This window comes from Nicotiana tomentosiformis, chromosome 5 (genome assembly GCF_000390325.3).
Source record: "Nicotiana tomentosiformis chromosome 5, ASM39032v3, whole genome shotgun sequence".
Taxonomy (NCBI): domain Eukaryota; kingdom Viridiplantae; phylum Streptophyta; class Magnoliopsida; order Solanales; family Solanaceae; genus Nicotiana; species Nicotiana tomentosiformis.
In genome coordinates, this window is record NC_090816.1 from 89,592,310 (window position 1) to 89,611,850 (window position 19,541).

General features: G+C 40.2%; 2 protein-coding genes across 2 annotated transcripts; both read left to right on the forward strand.

The window, feature by feature from the left end:
- The first annotated feature begins 1,702 nt into the window (after positions 1-1,702).
- LOC138892763 (uncharacterized) lies at positions 1,703-2,305 on the forward strand. The gene has a single exon (XM_070176499.1). The coding sequence runs from the start codon at positions 1,703-1,705 to the stop codon at positions 2,303-2,305; it is 603 nt and encodes a 200-aa protein (XP_070032600.1).
- An 87-nt stretch (positions 2,306-2,392) lies between these two features.
- On the forward strand, positions 2,393-4,382 carry LOC138892764 (uncharacterized). The gene is made up of 4 exons (XM_070176500.1): positions 2,393-2,426; positions 2,534-3,474; positions 3,623-3,994; positions 4,200-4,382. Exons 1-4 carry the CDS (start codon positions 2,393-2,395, stop codon positions 4,380-4,382), a joined length of 1,530 nt encoding a protein of 509 aa, XP_070032601.1.
- Positions 4,383-19,541: the final 15,159 nt, after the last annotated feature.

Genomic DNA, 19,541 nt, shown 5'->3' on the forward strand with positions numbered 1-19,541 from the left:
CAACAAATAACAACAACTAGCCCTAAATGTGCTCTTTATCTTCTAATAATAATGAACCTGGATGCTGGAGAAGGATTCATCATGAACCTAGATGACTGTTTTGCACTTGGTGGTATTGCTGCAATCTGAACACATTCAAAAGCCTATTAGATTTGGAGAAGCAAATGATAGAGTGAGGGATCCGTCCATATCTGATATCTGCAGAAATTATATTTTGAAAAAAAAATGAATATTATTAAGTACGAAGATTCACTATAGGTGAATTATACCAATTGCTACAGTTTTGATAGGTTATATATACCTTGTTATATTTTGATGATCTAACAAACTTAATGACAAGAACCAGATAAGGAACCTGATACACATCCTCAAGTAATTAAAGAATAGCAAGTCTCAGTTCGGGGACGTAGTTTAATTATTCAGAGTCAAAGAAATAACAGGGGGGACAGATCGACATCAATTCCCTTGCTGACCGTACCAGTCAAATCCCCACAGATGTAAAGTGACTGAAACTGTTCGTCTTAAGTCTGGGACATGCTCCAACATTCAGAGTCAAAGAAACAACATGGGAAACAGATCGACATCAGTTCCCTTGCTGACCGTACCAGTTAACTCCCCACCGATGTAAAGTGACTGCGATTGTTCGTCTCAAGTCTGAGACATGCTCCAACATTCAGAGTCAAAGAAATAATAGGGGAAACAGATCGACATCAGTTCCCTTGCTGACAGTACCAGTCCACTCCCCACAACTATAAAGTGACTGCAATTGTTCCTCTGCACACACGTAACAGTATAAACAATGGAGCAGTCACTTTATGGGGAATGCCTTTCTACCAAACATGCTTACATCATTCAAGTGATGTCACTTATGCAATATTAACATAAAGGAAAGGAAAAACAACTCGGGCACAATTCAGAATCTATCAAGCAAATTCTCTCAAGTCTGTGCCAACCTGCAAGTGACCTTCAAGGCATCAAGAACAAAGAGCAACATAACAAAGGACCAGTTTCCAGCATTGAGTCATCGTATGTCCTTAGTTGTGTTGCACCTTTATTAAAGTTATTTACTTGTAATTCCTACTTAGCTTAGTTAGAAGCATTGTGTGGGAAACCTTTGTAAATCATAAACCCTTGTGTTTGTGTCTTGGCTAAAATTAGTCGAGTTGTAAAGTCTTTGTAATAGAATTATTACAAAGTGGCTTGTAATAAAGTGTTATAAGTTAGTGAGGGATTAAGAGGTTAATTCCTAGGTTTAAAGTCTTTGTAATAGAGTTATTACAAAGTGGCTTGTAATAGAGTGTTACAAGTTAGTGAGGGATTAAGAGGTTAATTCCTAGGTTACAATAGGTTATAATCTAAAGTTGCTCAGTATTGAAGTTGAAATCCTACAAGGGTAGGTCGTGGTTTTTAATCCCGTTGAGCTGGAAATTTTCCAAGTAAAATTCCTCTTGTCATTTACCTACTGCAATGTGCGTGGTTTCTGTGCGAACTTATGTTCTGGTGGAACTGATAGAGAACCTGGTTCTCTACACAGTTTGGTGGACCCTTGAATTATATCAATTGGTATCAGAGCAGGTTCTTTCTATCTGGCTAACACCTAGAAAGGATCCTTATGGTTGCTCCACCAAACTTCGAAGAATGCCAGTCTACTTAAAGGCCACCTAGGTTCAATGGTCAATACTATGGGTGGTGGAAGACAAAGATGCATGACTTCATCATGGCTGAAGACTCCGAGTTATGGGACGTTATATGTGACGGTCCCTTTGTCCCTACAAAGAAGGTTGGAGATCCAGCTGTGACAGTTCTTAAGACAAGAAAGGCATTCAATGATGTTGATCGAAAAGTCATTGAGAAAAAATTCAGTGCTAAGAAAATTCTAGTTTGTGGAATAGGTCCTGATGAATACAACATGATATTTGCCTATCAATCTGCAAAAGAAATATGGGAAGCTCTACAGACTGCTCACGAGGGAACCACTCAAGTGAAGCAATCCAAGATTGACATGCTCACCATTGAATATGAGCTCTTCAGAATGAAGGACGATAAATCTATTCAAGATATGCATACTCGATTCACTTCCATCATCAATGAGATGCACTCTCTTGGTGAAATCCTTCCCAGAAACAAGCTTGTGAGAAAGATCCTCAGCGTGCTGCCCAGCTCTTGGGAAAGTAAGGTAAATGCTATCACAGAAGCAAAAGATCTGCAGGAGCTGACCATGGATGAACTTGTTGGAAATTTGAAAACTTATGAAATGAAGAAGAAGAAGGACAATGAAAGGATCCCAAGAGGGAGAAGAACCTAGTCCTCAAGACGAACATCAATAATTCAAGTTGTGAGGATGGTGATATGGCTTACTTGACAAAACGATTCTAGAAGATGGTTCACAGGAATGGAGGCATTCCAAAAGGGGAAAGTTCCAGCAAGTCAAGAAATTATGACCTCTGTCATAATTGTGGCAAGCCAGGACACTTCATCAAAGATTGCCCTCTCCTAAAGCAAGATTAGTACAATAACAACTTTGACAAAGCAGCCAAGAGGAACTCGGTTCCTGATAAATGCTTCAAGAGAAAGAATGATGCTGACAATGTTGTAAAGAAAGCTCTTGCTGTATGGGGAGACTCCTCCAGCGAATCTGAAGAAGAAAACGATCATGGTGATAGTTCAATGATGGCAGTGGAAAATGAAGTAACTGAGTATGATTCAATCTTTTTTTTGATGGCCCAGTCTAATGATGATGAAGATGAAGACGACGATGATGAGGTAAATTTTCTGGATGTTCGGAGAAATTTGAAATCTTATTCTTCAAAAAAACTCTTGTCTTTGGAAAATGTTTTAATATATGCATACCAAAGTTTTATAAATGATAAAAATGCTCTAATTATGGAATTAGGAGAAGCAGAACAATCTAGAGATGACCTAATAGTCATTGTGGTAGATTTGAAGGAAACCATTGAGAGTGTTGAAAAAGAAAAAGATGTCTTGACCAAACGAGTTCCTAACATTGAGCTTGAGAGAGATGATCTACTAGCAGTAGTAGTTGATCTGAATGACACAATTAAGGAACTGAAAGGAGAGGGTAGGCATGAGACTATTCACAAAGGTAAGGAAGTTGCTAATGAAACACATCTTAGGCTTGAAGAAGAGATGAAGACAATGAATTCTAGACTGTGTATTGAACTTGAAAAGAACAAACAACTTCAGGAGGAACTAGGAAGAGTCAAGAGTGATCTTGAAAAATCACTCAAATGGACCTGGTCCTCTAATGCTATCACTGCCATGTACATAAACAATGGGGGAAATAGGCAGAGAATTGGGTTTCAAAGGGAAAAGACTCCCTACAACCCTCATAGCAAGTATGTTACTATACCCGATAATTGGCTTTGTACTCACTGTGGTAACAATGGGAACCTTAAGGAAAACTGCAAAGCTAGGGTTCGGTCTCAACAGAAAAACAAAGTTTTTGCTAAGGAAGTAACTACTACTAAGGAACCTGGTCCTTCCAATAAAAAATATATACTGCCTGTCTGGACAAAAAGAAGTTTAATTCGACCTTTTCCTCACTACAAGGGACCCAAACTTGTTTGGGTTCCTAAGTCTAACCCTTGATTTTCTTGTGCAGGGAGCAGTGAAAGAGAGCAGCCAACAAGGGTACATAGATAGTAGTTGCTCGAAGCACATGACTGGAAGCACAAATGATTTCCTTTCACTCAAAGCCCTGCAAGGAGGGAGTGTATCCTTTGGAAGCAGCAAAAAGGGATACATTCTGGGAATTGGAAGAATTGGGAAGTCTCCTTCTCACTCAATTGAAGATATGTACTACGTGAATGGGTTAAAGTACAACCTGTTAAGTGTCTCCCAAATCTATGACAAGGGAAACAAGAGTGGTGATCTCAGTTGTCTAAGTGTTGTTGATGATGATGCTGAACTATGGCAGAGAAGGCCGGGTCATGTAAGTTTCATGTTGCTGAACAAGTTGCTCAAGAAGGACCTGGTTCGTGGCCTGTTCAACTCAAGCTTCAAGGATCACAAAGTGTGTGATACAATGTGTTGAGGAAAGTATACATGTTATCTTTGATGAATCTCACCACTCATATGGGAAGGATTCACATGATAAGATTGATCAAGAGGAAAAATGGCCAACTATCCCTGGTGAAGTCATTGACATGGAAAATGAAAAACCTGACATGATGAGTTAGGTCAAGGATTCAAATGACAATGGCACAGCTGAATATCCAGCTGACATAGAGGAAACCGGTTCCTCAATCACTACAACTGAAGCTGAGTATGTGGCAGCTGCCTCTTGTTGTGCTCAATTGTTGTGGATCAAGCAGCAGCTAGAAGATTTTGAGACAATGTTGAGAAAGGGCTCATATGCGTGAAGATCTACAACACAGAAGATCAAATTGCAAATATCATCACCAAAGCACTGAGCAGAGAGCTCTTTGAAAAGAATTGCATGGCACTATGATTGATAGAATCAAGCTGAGAACCTGGTCCCTCGATGATTGGCTATAAAATAAATGTACAAGTAAAATAACTACAAAGTGTTTTTTGGCGCAGTTTAACTCACCTCTATACTGTTACAGGTAGACACGCATGACGATTACAGAGCAGACAAGTAGCTAATGCATTGCACGTTTGGTCAAAGGATGAGGCTTACATTTTCAAACTCTGTCAAGGAACCTGGTTCCTTTGACACAGGTTAGTAGTTCCTCTGTACTCTCATGCATAATTTTTTAAACGGCTGAAATGGTGCCACATCATTAAAATTATCAGTTTCCTTTTTGTTGCTTCTTGAATCCAAGCGTCTCACCCTTTATTAAGCGACCCGACTACCTAAAATTGATACCCAACCGGTCTCTCACTCATCTTAAATAAATCCATTTCAGAACTGTTCACATCAAGAATCCAAAATTTCCCTTCTTTAAACTCTCTTCTTCAACTGACTGCACTTCACCATGTCTAACAATCAGGAAACACAGAATGTTCCAAGTATTGTCCCCACTGTGTCCTCATCCGTGGAAACACCAGTGATAGAGCCCACACTCCCTGTTCCGACTTGTCCAAACCTTAAACTAGAGTCACAACCACCCTCTGTTTCCTCTCCAACCCAGTCGAGTTCTGGTTCTCATCGGAGTAGCAAACCATCGACTCCTAAGAAATTTGTGGTTGTGACCTCTACTTCTGCCTCGCCGAAAAAGATGGTTGAAGAAGATACTGTTGAGGGAGAAGAAAATCAAGAAATTTCTAGTCTTCTAGTGGAAGAAAGTTCCGAGATACAGCAAGGCGTGGGTCGTAATAATGATGAATCAACAAGAACTACCCCAGTGGTTGATTTGAATGTCGTCGATTCTACAGGTAATGCTCTTCCTATGTCTTCTGAGTTCACTTTGGGTTTGCAAGAATAAGAGGCCATAGAGAATATGTTGTCAATCGCTGTTGAGGGTTGTGTAAATAGTAGTTATGAAGGTGTGTCTGAAATGAATGGGTCTCAGGGGGAAGGTGGCTGTCTACTGAAAGAAGGAAGGGAACTAGTGCCTGTCAAAAATCTGACACCAGACAGTACTACGGGGGAACCTACTGAGGGATCTGATCCCTTCACACAAGAGGAGCTCTATGCTCCTACTTGGTATGAAACTCCCTATTCTTCTAAAGAACCCCAGGTCAGTACTGATCCCGCTCCCTCTCCTCACTTCTATGCTGAGCCATTGGCCATTATTGCTCTCCGAGATGAGATCTCTGTCTGGGGAGGAGAATGACAGTAGTGCATAAGACTATGATAATGTGGCTCTTGCAAGCTTTATTAGTGCTAGGAATAGCAGGGCAACTCCTAAAACACCCACTCCTAAAATACCTACTACTAGGCTATAAGAGAAGGAGGTTCTTGAGTCAGCTCTAAAGAAAAACAAGAAAGAAAATAAGAGGAGAAGGTTAGTGAAGGGTGGAAAGTTAGTACATGAAGAGGTGGTGTCTACAACTCTTGTTGTGGACAGTGATGACGAGGTGGATGAGGAACCCAGTCCTTAATCCGTAAATCCTCCACGAAACCTGAAGCTCAAAATTCTGGAGAAAAAGTGGCTGAGGGATCTAGTAAGATCGTATCTGAGAAGGTGTCTAGGAAACCTGCTGAGAAAATAAACAGTGTAAAGAAATCTATGAAGAGGAAGGATAGTGCAAGTGAGGGACATGGTTCCTTGAAAAAGGCCAAGGTCAGTGTGACCAAGGATGTTGGAAGGGAAAATCTGAGGAAACAAAAGGTGCTTTAGGGCAGAACCTTTGCCCCTGATGTTCCGGACATGGCTGACATGTGCCAATTGGTGGAGATCTATGAATTCCAATAGTGGACACACCTATTCACAAGTGACAGTCCCAGAGTTTATGAGGAAGAAGTGCGCAGTTTTTATGCCAACTTCTGTACAGTTGAGGATAATCATATTTGTATGATAGTGAATGATGTTGATTTTGTGATGGACTCTGCTGTGCTGGGAACTATTTTGGGAGTACCTGTTGAGGGTGTGTATTCTGTTCAGGGAACCTGCTCTTCGAACTTTAGAAATGCTATCTTGAAGGATAAGGCAGTTTAGCAAGGGGAACGGGTACACAAGAAGGCCATCCTTCCAGTGTACCAACTGTTATTCGAAATGGTGAAACAAGGTATTGCTCCCTCGTGCAGAAAGGTGCTCCATCACATCTCGAGCAGACCTGGTTCTCATGGAAGCACTATATGGCTACACAACTATCAACCTACCTGGCATTATGATAGAACACATACAGAAGGTGGCAGAGTTCAAGGATAGTAATCATGGGCTGCCTTACGGGTTCCTCCTCACAAAGGTTTTTGAATTCTTCAAAGTCCCTTTGGGAATAGCTAAAGTGGGTACTTGTAAGAAAACCTTCTCCAAGACCACCCTCGAGGAATGTGAGTGCATTGATAAGGTTGGAGAGGTTGGCAGCACTTCTACTATCTCCAGTTGATCAACGCCAAGCACAGTGCCACTGATGAGATAAGGCAGTTGAAGGCAACGAATGCCATTCTTGAGGGTCAGCTAAGTCAGCTTCAGGAGGCACCTGGTTCCAGCAGCTCTCACAGCACAGAGGTTGTCCGTTTGACCAAAGAAAATGCTGACCTCAGGAAACAGGTTGAGGACTTAAAGGAGAAACTGCTCAATAAGCATATGTCAGCTAATGCTTGAATGGACAACCTTCTTAACAACCTTGCCTCTTCATCTAAGCCTTCCCCTTACAGTGCTCCTTAGAGTCATTCCCTTCCCAGTGTCAAGCTCAAGTTGTTGTTTTTGTTTCCTGCGTTTGGATATGTTTGATGATTGGTACCTTTTTGTTGTTTTTATTTTGTGGTGATTGTGTATCAATGGAACTGCTCCCTGTTTATTTCCAAAATTAATGATTTTCTCGTCCTTTTGTTGTGCATATCTTGTTCTTCTGCTCTGTTTTTAGTCATGATTGTGTGCACACATGTGGCATGAGTTAACCAAGCTAGACTTCTTCTTGCTTATTGCTTGCTACTAATCTTTTTAAGATGCCAAAAGGGGGAAAAATAATTAAGGGCGAACAAGCTGGGGAACAGATTCAGGGGGAATGGGGAACTGATTCAGGGGGAATAAAGGTTATGTGTATGTCATTCTGGTTCTTAGGGAGAACTTCAATTATAAGTTTGTCATCATCAAAAAGGGGGAAATTGATAGGTTATACGTACCTTGTTATGTTTTGATGATCTAACAAATTTAATGACAAGAACCAGATAAGGAACCTGATATACATCCTCAAGTACTTAAAGAACAACAAGTCTTAGTTCGGGGACGTGGTTCAATTCTTCAGAGTCAAAGAAACAACATGGGGGACAGATCGACATCAGTTTCCTTGCTGACCGTACCAGTCAACTCCTCCACAGATGTAAAGTGACTGCAACTGTTCATCTTAAGTCTGGGACATGCTCCAACATTCAGAGTCAAAGAAACAACATGGGGAACAGATCGACATCAGTTCCCTTGCTGACAGTACCAGTCAACTCCTCACAGCTGTAAAGTGACTGCAATTGTTTCTCTGCACATACGCAACAGTGTAAATAGTGGAGCAGTCACTTTATGGAGAATGCCTTTGTACCAAACATTCTTACATCATTCAAGTGATATCACTTATGCAATATTAGCATGAAGGAAAGGAAAAACAACTCGGGCACTATTCAGAATCGATCAAGCAAATTCTCTCAAGTCTGTGCCAACCTGCAAGTGACCTTCAAGGCATCAAGAACAAAGAGCAACATAACGAAGGACCAGTTTCCAGAATTGAGTCATCACATGTCCTTAGTTGTGTTGCACCTTTGTTAAAGTTCTTTACTTGTAATTCCTACTTAGCTTAGTTAGAAGCATTATGTGGGGAACCTTTGTAAATCATAAACCCTTGTGTTTGTGTCTTCTCTAGAGTTAGTCGAGTTGTAAAGTCTTTGTAATAGAATTATTACAAAGTGGCTTGTAATAGAGTGTTACAAATTAGTGAGGGATTAAGAGGTTAATTCCTAGGTTTAAAGTCTTTATAATAGAGTTATTACAAAGTGACTTGTAATAGAGTGTTACAAGTTAGTGAGAGATTAAGAGGTTAATTCCTAGGTTAAAATAGGTTGTAATCTAAAGTTGCTCAGTAGTGAAGTTGAAATCCTACAAGGGTAGGTCGTGGTTTTTAATCCCGTTGAGTTGGGAATTTTCCACGTAAAATTCCTCTTGTCATTTACCTACTGCAGTGTGCGTGATTTCTGTGCGAACTTGTATTCTGGTAGAACTGATAGAGAACCTGGTTCTTGCAGAGTTCGGTGAACCCATGAATTCTATCAAGTTTGTTCAAAATTAGAGTTATGAAAAATAGTTTATGAAGACTTTGAATGAGTGGAGCAGCTTCTTAGATCATTTAGGCTACGGGAACCAAGAAATATCATATCAGTCTTACCAAGTACTACAGGAATACTGAACAAAATGTTAATCTCGTGCATATTTTTTGTGTGGATGCTCTGAAGGTGCCCAGCATGCTCTATGCATTTGTTAACTTTTGACATCTCTTGGAAACGGCATAGCAAGAATGACAACATTGTCTGCATCGTTGTCACTGACTAACAAACATGTTACCTATAAATTTGCTTTATTCACTTGTTTTTCCTGCCTATTACATCTAACATTTATTGTCAAGCGCCTAAAATCTATAATTAACATTGGAAAAGCTACAACTACGAAACTAAACTTGTTAGCAGCTACTAAAACAACATAAACAGATATAACTTCCAGAGTTCACTACACCAAGATATATTATTTAAATGAAATCTATATACTGCTCTTTAAGCCTATGCATGATGGTAGAATCTACAAATATATCTACCAATTGAAGACCGAAAAATTTGTTGATATTTTCTTTTTATTGTTGCTGATACTAACTATCGTCTATCATGTCTCCTAAAAGAGTTCTATTAACTGTTGTACAATATCGGCAGTAAAAACAAATACAACATTTATACTCTTACAAACCTAGATTTAAACTCAATAGATTGCGGCTAAGTAGAATTTATCCATAGTTTTAAAGCGTACCAACAGCTACGCACCGAGTAGTTACCTATGTATAAAATAAATAAAAAATTTGAAATTATAAAATTTTCTAAAACTAAATTTCAAATGTAGATGTAAAATATGTAAACCTCAAAAATTTTGAGATTTCATAAGTTGTAAAACAACAATCAAAGGTTCATCTATAGATCCATTCAAGTGAGGTTGAATTTCATCCACAAGTTCACCCCATAAGGTTGTTGAAACCTCCTATATGTTTCAAGGTAATTGTTCATCAACGAAAATATATGTAGTTATATTGTAAAAGTATAGTTTGTATTTGTGAATGACTTACTGCTCATCTTCGAGTTCAACATTCATAAAGACACTTTTGTAATCTCCTTGCGTATAGGTCTGAACATTTTCATAGGTCACAACCTGACCAATCACGTCTACAAATATAAAAGTTAGTCGCAAAGTTTACAAAACCTAATATTAAAATAAAATGGAAGAGAAGACCGAATAATTCTGCCTCATCGATATGATATTGATTTGTTAGCTTGTCAAAAGGACGAAGGATAAAGATTTTCATATGAAATGAAGAATCAGTTGTATCCTCAACAACTGTCCTCTGTGTAAATGTCAGCCTCAGATTGTGTGTCATAGTTTTTAATTTCAAGTTATTTGGCCAGACACAAAGTAGTTCATGCGATATAAGTCGAGTTCTTGTATCTTGGTCCTAAAGAACTTAATTACATTACTGATTGAGGCATGTATACGATCACCCTAGAAAGGTACATTCATTATTAGGTTGCATTGCTATGTGAGATGACCATATATAATATCTGCCAGTGATTTACTTTGAACATAATTGATGTTATTAAGTACAAAGATTCACTATAGGTGAACTATACTAATCGCTACGGTTCGTTCCATATCAATGAAATAACAATTTATATAAATGACTGGAGCAACTTCTTAGACCTTTGAGGCTATGGGGAACAAAGAAATTTCATATCAGTCTTAGCAAGTTAAGTAAGAGAATCGTGCAAATATCACTCCACAAACAGAGCCTCCTACCTACTGCCGCTATATATCTAAAGCCCCAAAATGCAAAACATTTGTTCAGATCCAGATTGTGAAGAAAATGTGTTAATACTACAAAAAATCACTCCACAAATAGAGTCTCGTACTAACAATTCAAACTACAACTAATGAACAAATGACAATTCCATGTTCAGCACACTCATGCACCCTCTGAATATTTCTGAATGTTCAACACACTCATACTTGCTTAAATAAGCTTATTGGGGAAGTGATAATCAATGAAAGCTTCTACAGTGATACTATGTATGATTGTACTTTGCCTATTTGGAGTTATTTAAAATTATGGTTCCAATGTCAGTATCTATTTAGACTTAAATAAAATATGCAGCATCTCAGATGAAGGACATGGTTGGATTGGTATATATACCTTATTTCAGTAACTTGACGACTTGACGGGAAGCCATATATAACTTTCGCAGCATGTATTGTGTTTATCCAAAAAATCAAATATAGTTGAATTTGTATGTAGTTCTAAGGGTATGTGGTATAGCTTGATACAAATCGTAAAGAGAAACGCGCTTCGATCAAAGTATTATCATACTGATCAGTCGTACGACGGACTAATCAATTTTGACCGTATACAGATAGTCCCCGCGTTTCACGGAAAGAATGTAACGAGAAATGATATAATTTTTCAACTGTACGATTAGATATATACTGACGTGTGCATCGAATCCGATCGTGACGTACACGATAGTTGTCCCATCGGTTCAGTTTACAGAGGCATTTAATGCATGTCAGACGGTGGTCGGCCATTACCGATATTGAACCGCCACTGCTCAGCCTATAAATATCCCCTTCTTTCACCATTAATCAATTTTACATCTTCTAATCTCAAAATTCCCTAAGCATTCTCACATACCTTCTAAATTAAGTGCGAAATTTTCCTTCTGTGTTTTTTACTGCAAAATCTTTCATTGAAACACCACATCTTCTTTATTTCTTTCTTCTAAATTCAAAAAATGGTGAAAACATCAAAAATCGTCCCTCAAAAAGAAGAGGCTTCTTCTTCACAGCCCGCCGCCGATAAAACACCGGTGGAGCCACAACCTGAGGAGTTTGTTCCCGGAACATGTCTTCTCACCTCCGATTTTAAGGTCGATAAGGGCTCGTTGGTTCCCGGTCGGTGTGAGCCGGTATCGAGGTATTTGTGCTCGTTAACCAACAAGCAACTTGCTTAGTTAAAGATAGATTGCAACTGGGATAACAATGATGTGGTAATTCCGGCTCCCGATGACGATATTACCACCCACGTGGAAGGGTTCCTTAGTGTGTATACTTACCATTTTATGTTAGGGCCTCTCAACCTTGTTATCATCGATTTTTGTCGTCAATACCGAATAACTCTAGGTCAGATTCATCCTTCCTTTTGGCGGATTGTTATCCTGATCCGTTTCTTTGCAAGCAAGATCGAGGGGATGCCTTTCACCCTCGATCATCTTATTAGATTGTAAAGTCCTCGCCTCTTTCGAGGTGGATTAATAAAACTTCAATGTCTGGCTACCATGGTACTGTTCTCGAGCATAGATGAGGACAAGGATCGAGGTTGGATGGGCAGGTTCGTTCGAGTGAAGACTTCAGACATGATCCTAACCGAAAAGATGCCATTCCCCGAAGAATAGAATATGAAGCGTAAGTGTAATTCTGCTGCTTATTCGCTATCGTCTTGTCTCTTTGTTTCTTTCTCGCTTATATCTCTTTTGTGATGCAGCGGTTCCTTGGATGCCCCGGTGTCGTTCCCGATCTTAAGAGATGGGTATAGGCCCTGGCTTCGACCTCTACATACGCCGAACGTTCGTGGAATGATTTGGCAAAGGGTCAATGGGTGGCCAAAAATCATGGTAAGCCTATTTCTCATGTTTTGAGAGTTCGAACAAAATATTTTTCACATATTCAACCGATTTTCTTGGGTGCAGGCCTGGGCAGAGATGCGGTTTTGAGGCCCCTGCCCGGTGAGGAAAAAGCCTCGGACCCTGTTTCTAAACTGGTGGAGGGAAATAAGAGAAAAAGGGTCTCTACTTCCGAAAATCCAAAACCGAAGGCAAGGTTGACTCGTAAGTCGAGGAAGAATACCATCCCTTTGACCTTAGAATCAATTCAGCATCTAAGAGATAAATATGAGGAAGAGGAAGACGACGGGTCCGCACTGGTGGCCCGATCGAAGAAGACCACCGACATTCCACATGTAACTGGATCGATGGTGGTTTATAAGGCTCCGCCTCGAACTGAGGATATATCGGAGAAAGATTCGGGCAGAGTCCCCGAGTCGTTGGATATCGAGGATGCTTCCCATCGAAGCCAACAGATGGGGGATATGTCTGAAGGGGCTCTCCCCGAATCTCTTCGAACCGAAGAGAATGCCCCAAGTGACTCACTTGGGGCAGTAGCAATCTAAGACTTGCCCACCTTCCCTGTTTTTTTCGATGGGGCGATTCGGGAAGCCCAAGCTTTGGGGGGCATCGAACTAGACATGCCTCATGAGGGAGAGGATCCTTTTTGTGACCTGTTTACCGGTATCGAGGACGCTTCCGGCACTAGTGATGCATCGGATCTTTTTAACGAAGTGCAGCAAGCTTTGAATCAGGTAAGCCTTAAATTATTTTGTTGGTATTATCTCTTATGTCTGTTTTTCTTTTCTTACTTTGTTTCTTCTTTCTTCGTAGGTTGTGGTAGCTCATCGAGAAGCATGTTCTCGATCCCGAGCTGAGTTGCGTCTATACGAGGTCGATCTCCGACGAGCCCCAGAGGAGAGTAAGGCCCTTAAACTCCTCTTAGGGCAAAGTGGAAAAGAAATCAAAGACCTCCGAGCTGAGTTGGCCAAAGCTCACCAAGATCAGACTGATCTGTCCGAGCAGGTAATGACACTATTAAAAACCTATGGACTTGATACTGGAACGATAGTTAATCTTTCGATCTCACAGCTGTAGCAGAAGATTGAGATGATCAGGATGCTCCGTGAGGAAGTCGATGTGATAAAGGCGGAGTCCTTGAAATGGAAAGAAAATATGGACCGCTTTGTTGCAGAGAAAGAGGCTGCTCGAGCCCAATTATCATCGGCCGAAAATCAACTTTAGAGTCTGAATGAGAAAAGCTTGGTTCAAATAAGGAAAACAGAGAAGCTCGAGGCTCGGTTGGCTTCTAAACTTGCCAAGGCTGAAAAGACAAAGGCCGATGCAGACGCATTTGTGGCTGTTTATCGGACCGATGCTGAGGCCGCTCAGTCGCATGCGATAGAAGTAGCCGAGATCGCTCGAACTCGAGCACATTGGATTGCCGAATTTGCCAAATGCCAATCTCGAAGGGAAACCCTCGAGGAGATCCATTCTCGAGGATTCGATCTTACTGAAGAGATAATAAAGGCAAAAGAGCTTGAAGCCGATGATGGGGCCTTGGCCTCCGTTGATGATGATGACGATGATAGTGATGGGAGCAAGAGCGGGTCTGTCACGCCCCGAACCTAGGAGCGAGACAAGCACCCCGTGCCTCACCTAACCTGGCGTACCAAATTGCGACTAAGGGACTCTGAACACATAATGTCATACTTTGGCCATGGGGCCACCTTGCAAGACAATTTGCGAAGCAAAATATAAAACTGAATGGAAACTAGCACTAACTAAATATCAATATAAAGCTAGGCCGACAAGGCCGTCATAGCTACTACAGCTGACAAACCACCAATTTATACAAACCCAACATACTGCACTAACCAACAGGATATGCCTACAAGCCTCTACTGATAGATGTACTGTGATCGGAACAGGGCCCCGACCTACCCATAACATATATACAGATATACATAAGATGTACACAAAACTCTAGTCCTGGCAACTCCGAAAGACGTGGAGCTTACCGATCAGGCGGAACTCGGAAAACACCTACTGAGGAGGTCTACCCGTCTGTCTGTCTGAACCTGCACGCATGAAATGCAGCGCCCCCAAAAAAGGGACGTCAGTACGAAATAATGTACCGAGTATGTAAGGCAATAAAATAACTGAAATCTGAAACTGAACTGATAATATGATAACTGAAATTAACTGGGAGTCAAAGATGATCTGGAGATATACTTACCTGCTGATACTGACTCAACTCCTTCAATATAGTAAGTAAAATAATTGTACGGCCTTATAAGGCTCGGTATATATAACTGCTCTGCCATAGTAGGCTCGCTTATAGGCGCTCGGCCATACTAGGCTATGTATCTCGACCATGCTGGGCTCGCTCATAGGCGCTCGGCCACAGTAGGCTCGGTATATAACTTTCCATCTGATCAGAGGTTGCCCAATAGGGGCCTGCCCATCGATTATAGCTCGATGGTAATGAAAATACTGTAATACTGTATATATAGGCTTGCTGCTCTCTTGACTGAAAGAAGACAATACTAAAATTGAATATAGAGTCTCGATAAGGAATAATATTGTAACTTATGAGACTAGAATAGTGTGAATAAATTCATGAATATGAACTTCTCTTTTTGTCTCATTACTAACACATGTAGCTACGAGATCATGCCAAAATGAAGGAAGGCTTAGCCTTAACATACCTTATCACAATCTTTTCAATCACCAAGTTGAACTCACCTCTTCGCACCTTAATCTACAAGAATGATAATAATACTATCGTTAAGTTACGAAAGGTACAACTATCGCACAACGAACGACAAACCTATTTTGTATTAAAACGGGCAGCATCTCCCCTATAATATGCCCTTCCTCCAACTTCAAGATAACACCAACAATACAAGGACAGAACAATAACAACATATATACATCATTTTCCAGCCCTATATACACCATCAAATACTACAAAACAGCCCAACACACCCCAATCTCTTCGTACACAAAACGACCACTGTAGTAGTGTCAAACGACCCGAAAATGTTATGACGAACGACCAGCCAACCACCCTACATTTATATGGTGTTTATAAACCCCCTTCCTCCTCCAAAACTCCACAAAATAGTAATAAAACACGCAGCCCAACAGCAACACAAAACAGTCCACAAAACAGTCCGCTACAAGTGAATAACTCGAACTCACGGCTTCCAATCACCATCCCGTGAGTTCTTACAAGTATAGAACGACTTACCATGAATTTACAGAAGAAAAAATGGATGAAAGAGAGCAGTAAACTCACCTTATTTGTTGGATAACTCAGCTCCTATCTTGGTTCTTCAAACTCTAAGTTTTACCTCCAATTGGAACTTGAAAGGGAGAGAAAATCAATTAGGGTTTGTGGGAAATTTTTGGGAGGATTCTTTGCAGAGCTTATGTCTGGTTATTATGCTCTATTTTAAGTCTAATATATGAAGAAAATAGGCCCTTAAAAGGCCTCTTTGGACGACCCGAAATGGCCCATTTTTGGGCTTTCATTTAAGCAAGTAGGTGACACACCTACTTGTCACCTAGCAGCTTGCGCAGTATCGCAAAAATGCACATATCTCTCTACTCCGATGTCGTATTGACAAATGGTTTAATGCGTTGGAAAATAGACTCATAGATCTTTAATTTGATGGGTGGAACACACCATAACTCTAAGTATATTGGGAGAAAATTGCAGTTACAGTTGACCCAAAGTTTCAGTAAAACTTATGAATGTAACTTGTGATGACTTTCATCGACTTTTGTTCCACAACTCGCTTGACTTAAAAACATAACACACGGATGTAATACGACTAATATAAATCATAACATAATCTCTTTATCATGTTAATCACCCTAGTCTCACCCCAAAGGTACATGTTATAACATTCCCAACTTGTCGACTTTCGATGAAACATTGTTTTATTTAATTGCTTTAGCTTCTGAACTGTCCAACCCTCTTTGTACTTGTTGTTCATGATCTTCAATATTTGTAACCTCAGAGGTAACATGATTAACTTACTTTATATACTTTTAAATATTATCTCATTTTTTTGTCCTACATTAGTTTGCTTACGACGCATTTTTACATACGAAAATATAGGGTGTAACATCACTCCCCCTTGGGAACATTCGTCCTCGAATGTTTACTCTTGGAGACTTTGGAAACTTTTTCCAGAGTATCCTTCATACACTAGGTTAAAACCAACCTGCACGTAGCCAGAAACATACTATGCATGCCACACATGGCCAATCTTTATAAATAGCAGCAATTTGCCTCACCGACCGTAAATCATAAATATTGAAAGTGAAAAATAAAAGCTTACCTGATGACCTGCTAGCCTACATAGAGCTATGTTGTAGCGTCCCATCTCGAACCATATCTTCATTTTGAAATAGGTGGGGGTATTTAGACTTCATTTCTTCCTCCGATTCCCACGTCATCTCTTCTACATTCTTGCTCCTCCATAAAACCTTTACGGAAGCTACCTCCTTATTTCGTAGATTGCGGATTTGTCGGTCTAGGATGGCAACTGGAATTTCCTCATATGACAAGTCCTCTGTAATCTGTACATCATCCGTGGGCACCACTCGGGTAGGATCGCCAATGCACTTCCGTAGCATAGATACGTGAAAAACCGGATGGACAGACTCCAATTCTGAGGGCAACTCTAACTCATAAGCTAGTTGGCCCACTCTCCGAATGATCCTATAAGGCCCAATATACCGTGGGCTAAGCTTTCCTTTCTTGCCAAACCTCATCACGCCCTTCATAGGTGATACCTTTAAGAATACCCAGTCATTAATCCTGAACTCTAAGTCTCGTCGCCGCACGTCAAAATATGACTTCTGACGACTCTGAGCTGTCAACAGTCGCTCCCGGATAACCTTTACTTTCTCTATGGCCTGCTGAACCAGGTCTGGCCCATGTAACCCAGATTCTCCAACATCAAACCACCCTATAGGAGATCTGCACTTACGCCCATACAAAGCCTCGTACGGAGCCATCTGGATACTGGAGTGGTAACTGTTATTATATGCAAACTCGATAAGAGGTAGATGTTCATCCCAACTTCTTTTAAAATCCAACACACATACTCGTAACATATCCTGGCGTACCAAATTGCGACTAAGGGACTCTGAACACATAATGTCATACTTTGGCCATGGGGCCACCTTGCAAGACAATTTGCGAAGCAAAATATAAAACTGAATGGAAACTAGCGCTAACTAAACATCAATATAAAGCTAGGCTGAAAAGGCCGTCATAGCTACTACAGCTGACAAACCACCAAATTATACATACCAGGCCTACAAACCCAACATACTGTACTAACCAACAGGATATGTCTACAAGCCTCTACTGATAGATGTACTATGATCGGAACAGGTCCCCGACCTACCCATAACATATATACAGATATACATAAGATGTACACAACACTCTAGACCTGGCAACTCCGAAAGACGTGGAGCTTACCGATCAGGCTGAACTCAGGAAACACCTACTGAGGAGATCTACTCGCCTGTCTATCTGAACCAGCATGCATGAAATGCAGCGTCCCCAGAAAAGGGACATTAGTACGAAATAATGTACCGAGTATGTAAGGAAATAACATAACTAAAAATCAAAACTGAACTGATAATATAATAACTGGAAGTAACTGGGAGTCAAAGATGATCTGGAGATATACTTACCTGCTGATACTGACTCAACTCCTTCAATATAGTAAGTAAAATAATTATACGGCCTTATAAGGCTCGGTATATATAACTGCTCTGCCATAGTAGGCTCGCTCATAGGCGCTCGGCCATACTAGGCTATGTATCTCGACCATGCTGGGCTCGCTCATAGGCGCTCGGCCACAGTAGGCTCGGTATATAACTTTCCATCTGATCAGAGGTTGCCCAATAGGGTCCTGCCCATCGATTATAGCTCGATGGTAATGAAAATACTGTAATACTGTATATATAGGCTTGCTGCTCTCTTGACTGGAAGAAGACAAGACTAAAATTGAATATAGAGTCTCGATAAGGAATAATATTGTAACTTATGAGACTAGAATAGTGTGAATAAATTCATGAATATGAACTTCTCTTTTTGTCTCATTACTAACACATGTAGCTACGAGTTCATGCCACAAGGGGGGAGTGATGTTACACCCTATATTTTCGTATGTAAAAATGCGTCGTAAGCAAACTAATGTAGGACAAAAAAATGAGATAATATTTAAAAGTATATAAAGTAAGTTAATCATGTTACCTCTGAGGTTACAAATATTGAAGATCATGAACAACAAGTACAAAGAGGGTTGGACAGTTCAGAAGCTAAAGCAATTAAATAAAACAATGTTTCATCGAAAGTCGACAAGTTGGGAATGTTATAACATGTACCTTTGGGGTGAGACTAGGGTGATTAACATGATAAAGAGATTATGTTATGATTTATATTAGTCGTATTACATCCGTGTGTTATGTTTTTAAGTCAAGCGAGTTGTGGAACAAAAGTCGATGAAAGTCATCACAAGTTACATTCATAAGTTTTACTGAAACTTTGGGTCAAATGTAAGTTTTACCTCCAATTGGAACTTGAAAGGGAGAGAAAATCAATTAGGGTTTGTGGGAAATTTTTGGGAGGATTCTTTGCAGAGCTTATGTCTGGTTATTATGCTCTATTTTAAGTCTAATATATGAAGAAAATAGGCCCTTAAAAGGCCTCTTTGGACGACCCGAAATGGCCCATTTTTGGGCTTTCATTTAAGCAAGTAGGTGACACACCTACTTGTCACCTAGCAGCTTGCGCAGTATCGCAAAAATGCACATATCTCTCTACTCCGATGTCGTATTGACAAATGGTTTAATGCGTTGGAAAATAGACTCATAGATCTTTAATTTGATGGGTGGAACACACCATAACTCTAAGTATATTGGGAGAAAATTGCAGTTACAGTTGACCCAAAGTTTCAGTAAAACTTATGAATGTAACTTGTGATGACTTTCATCGACTTTTGTTCCACAACTCGCTTGACTT

Excerpts from the sequence above, each read along its gene's own strand:
- LOC138892764 (XM_070176500.1), top strand. The coding sequence starts at position 2,393 with ATGGAGGCATTCCAAAAGGGGAAAGTTCCAGCAA. Across the intron at positions 2,427-2,533 it reads AAAGGGGAAAGTTCCAGCAA|CCAAGAGGAACTCGGTTCCT; the intron begins GTCAAGAAATTA and ends TTGACAAAGCAG. Across the intron at positions 3,475-3,622 it reads ACAAAGTTTTTGCTAAGGAA|GGAGCAGTGAAAGAGAGCAG; the intron begins GTAACTACTACT and ends TTTCTTGTGCAG.
- LOC138892763 (XM_070176499.1), top strand. The coding sequence starts at position 1,703 with ATGCATGACTTCATCATGGCTGAAGACTCCGAGTTATGGGACGTTATA.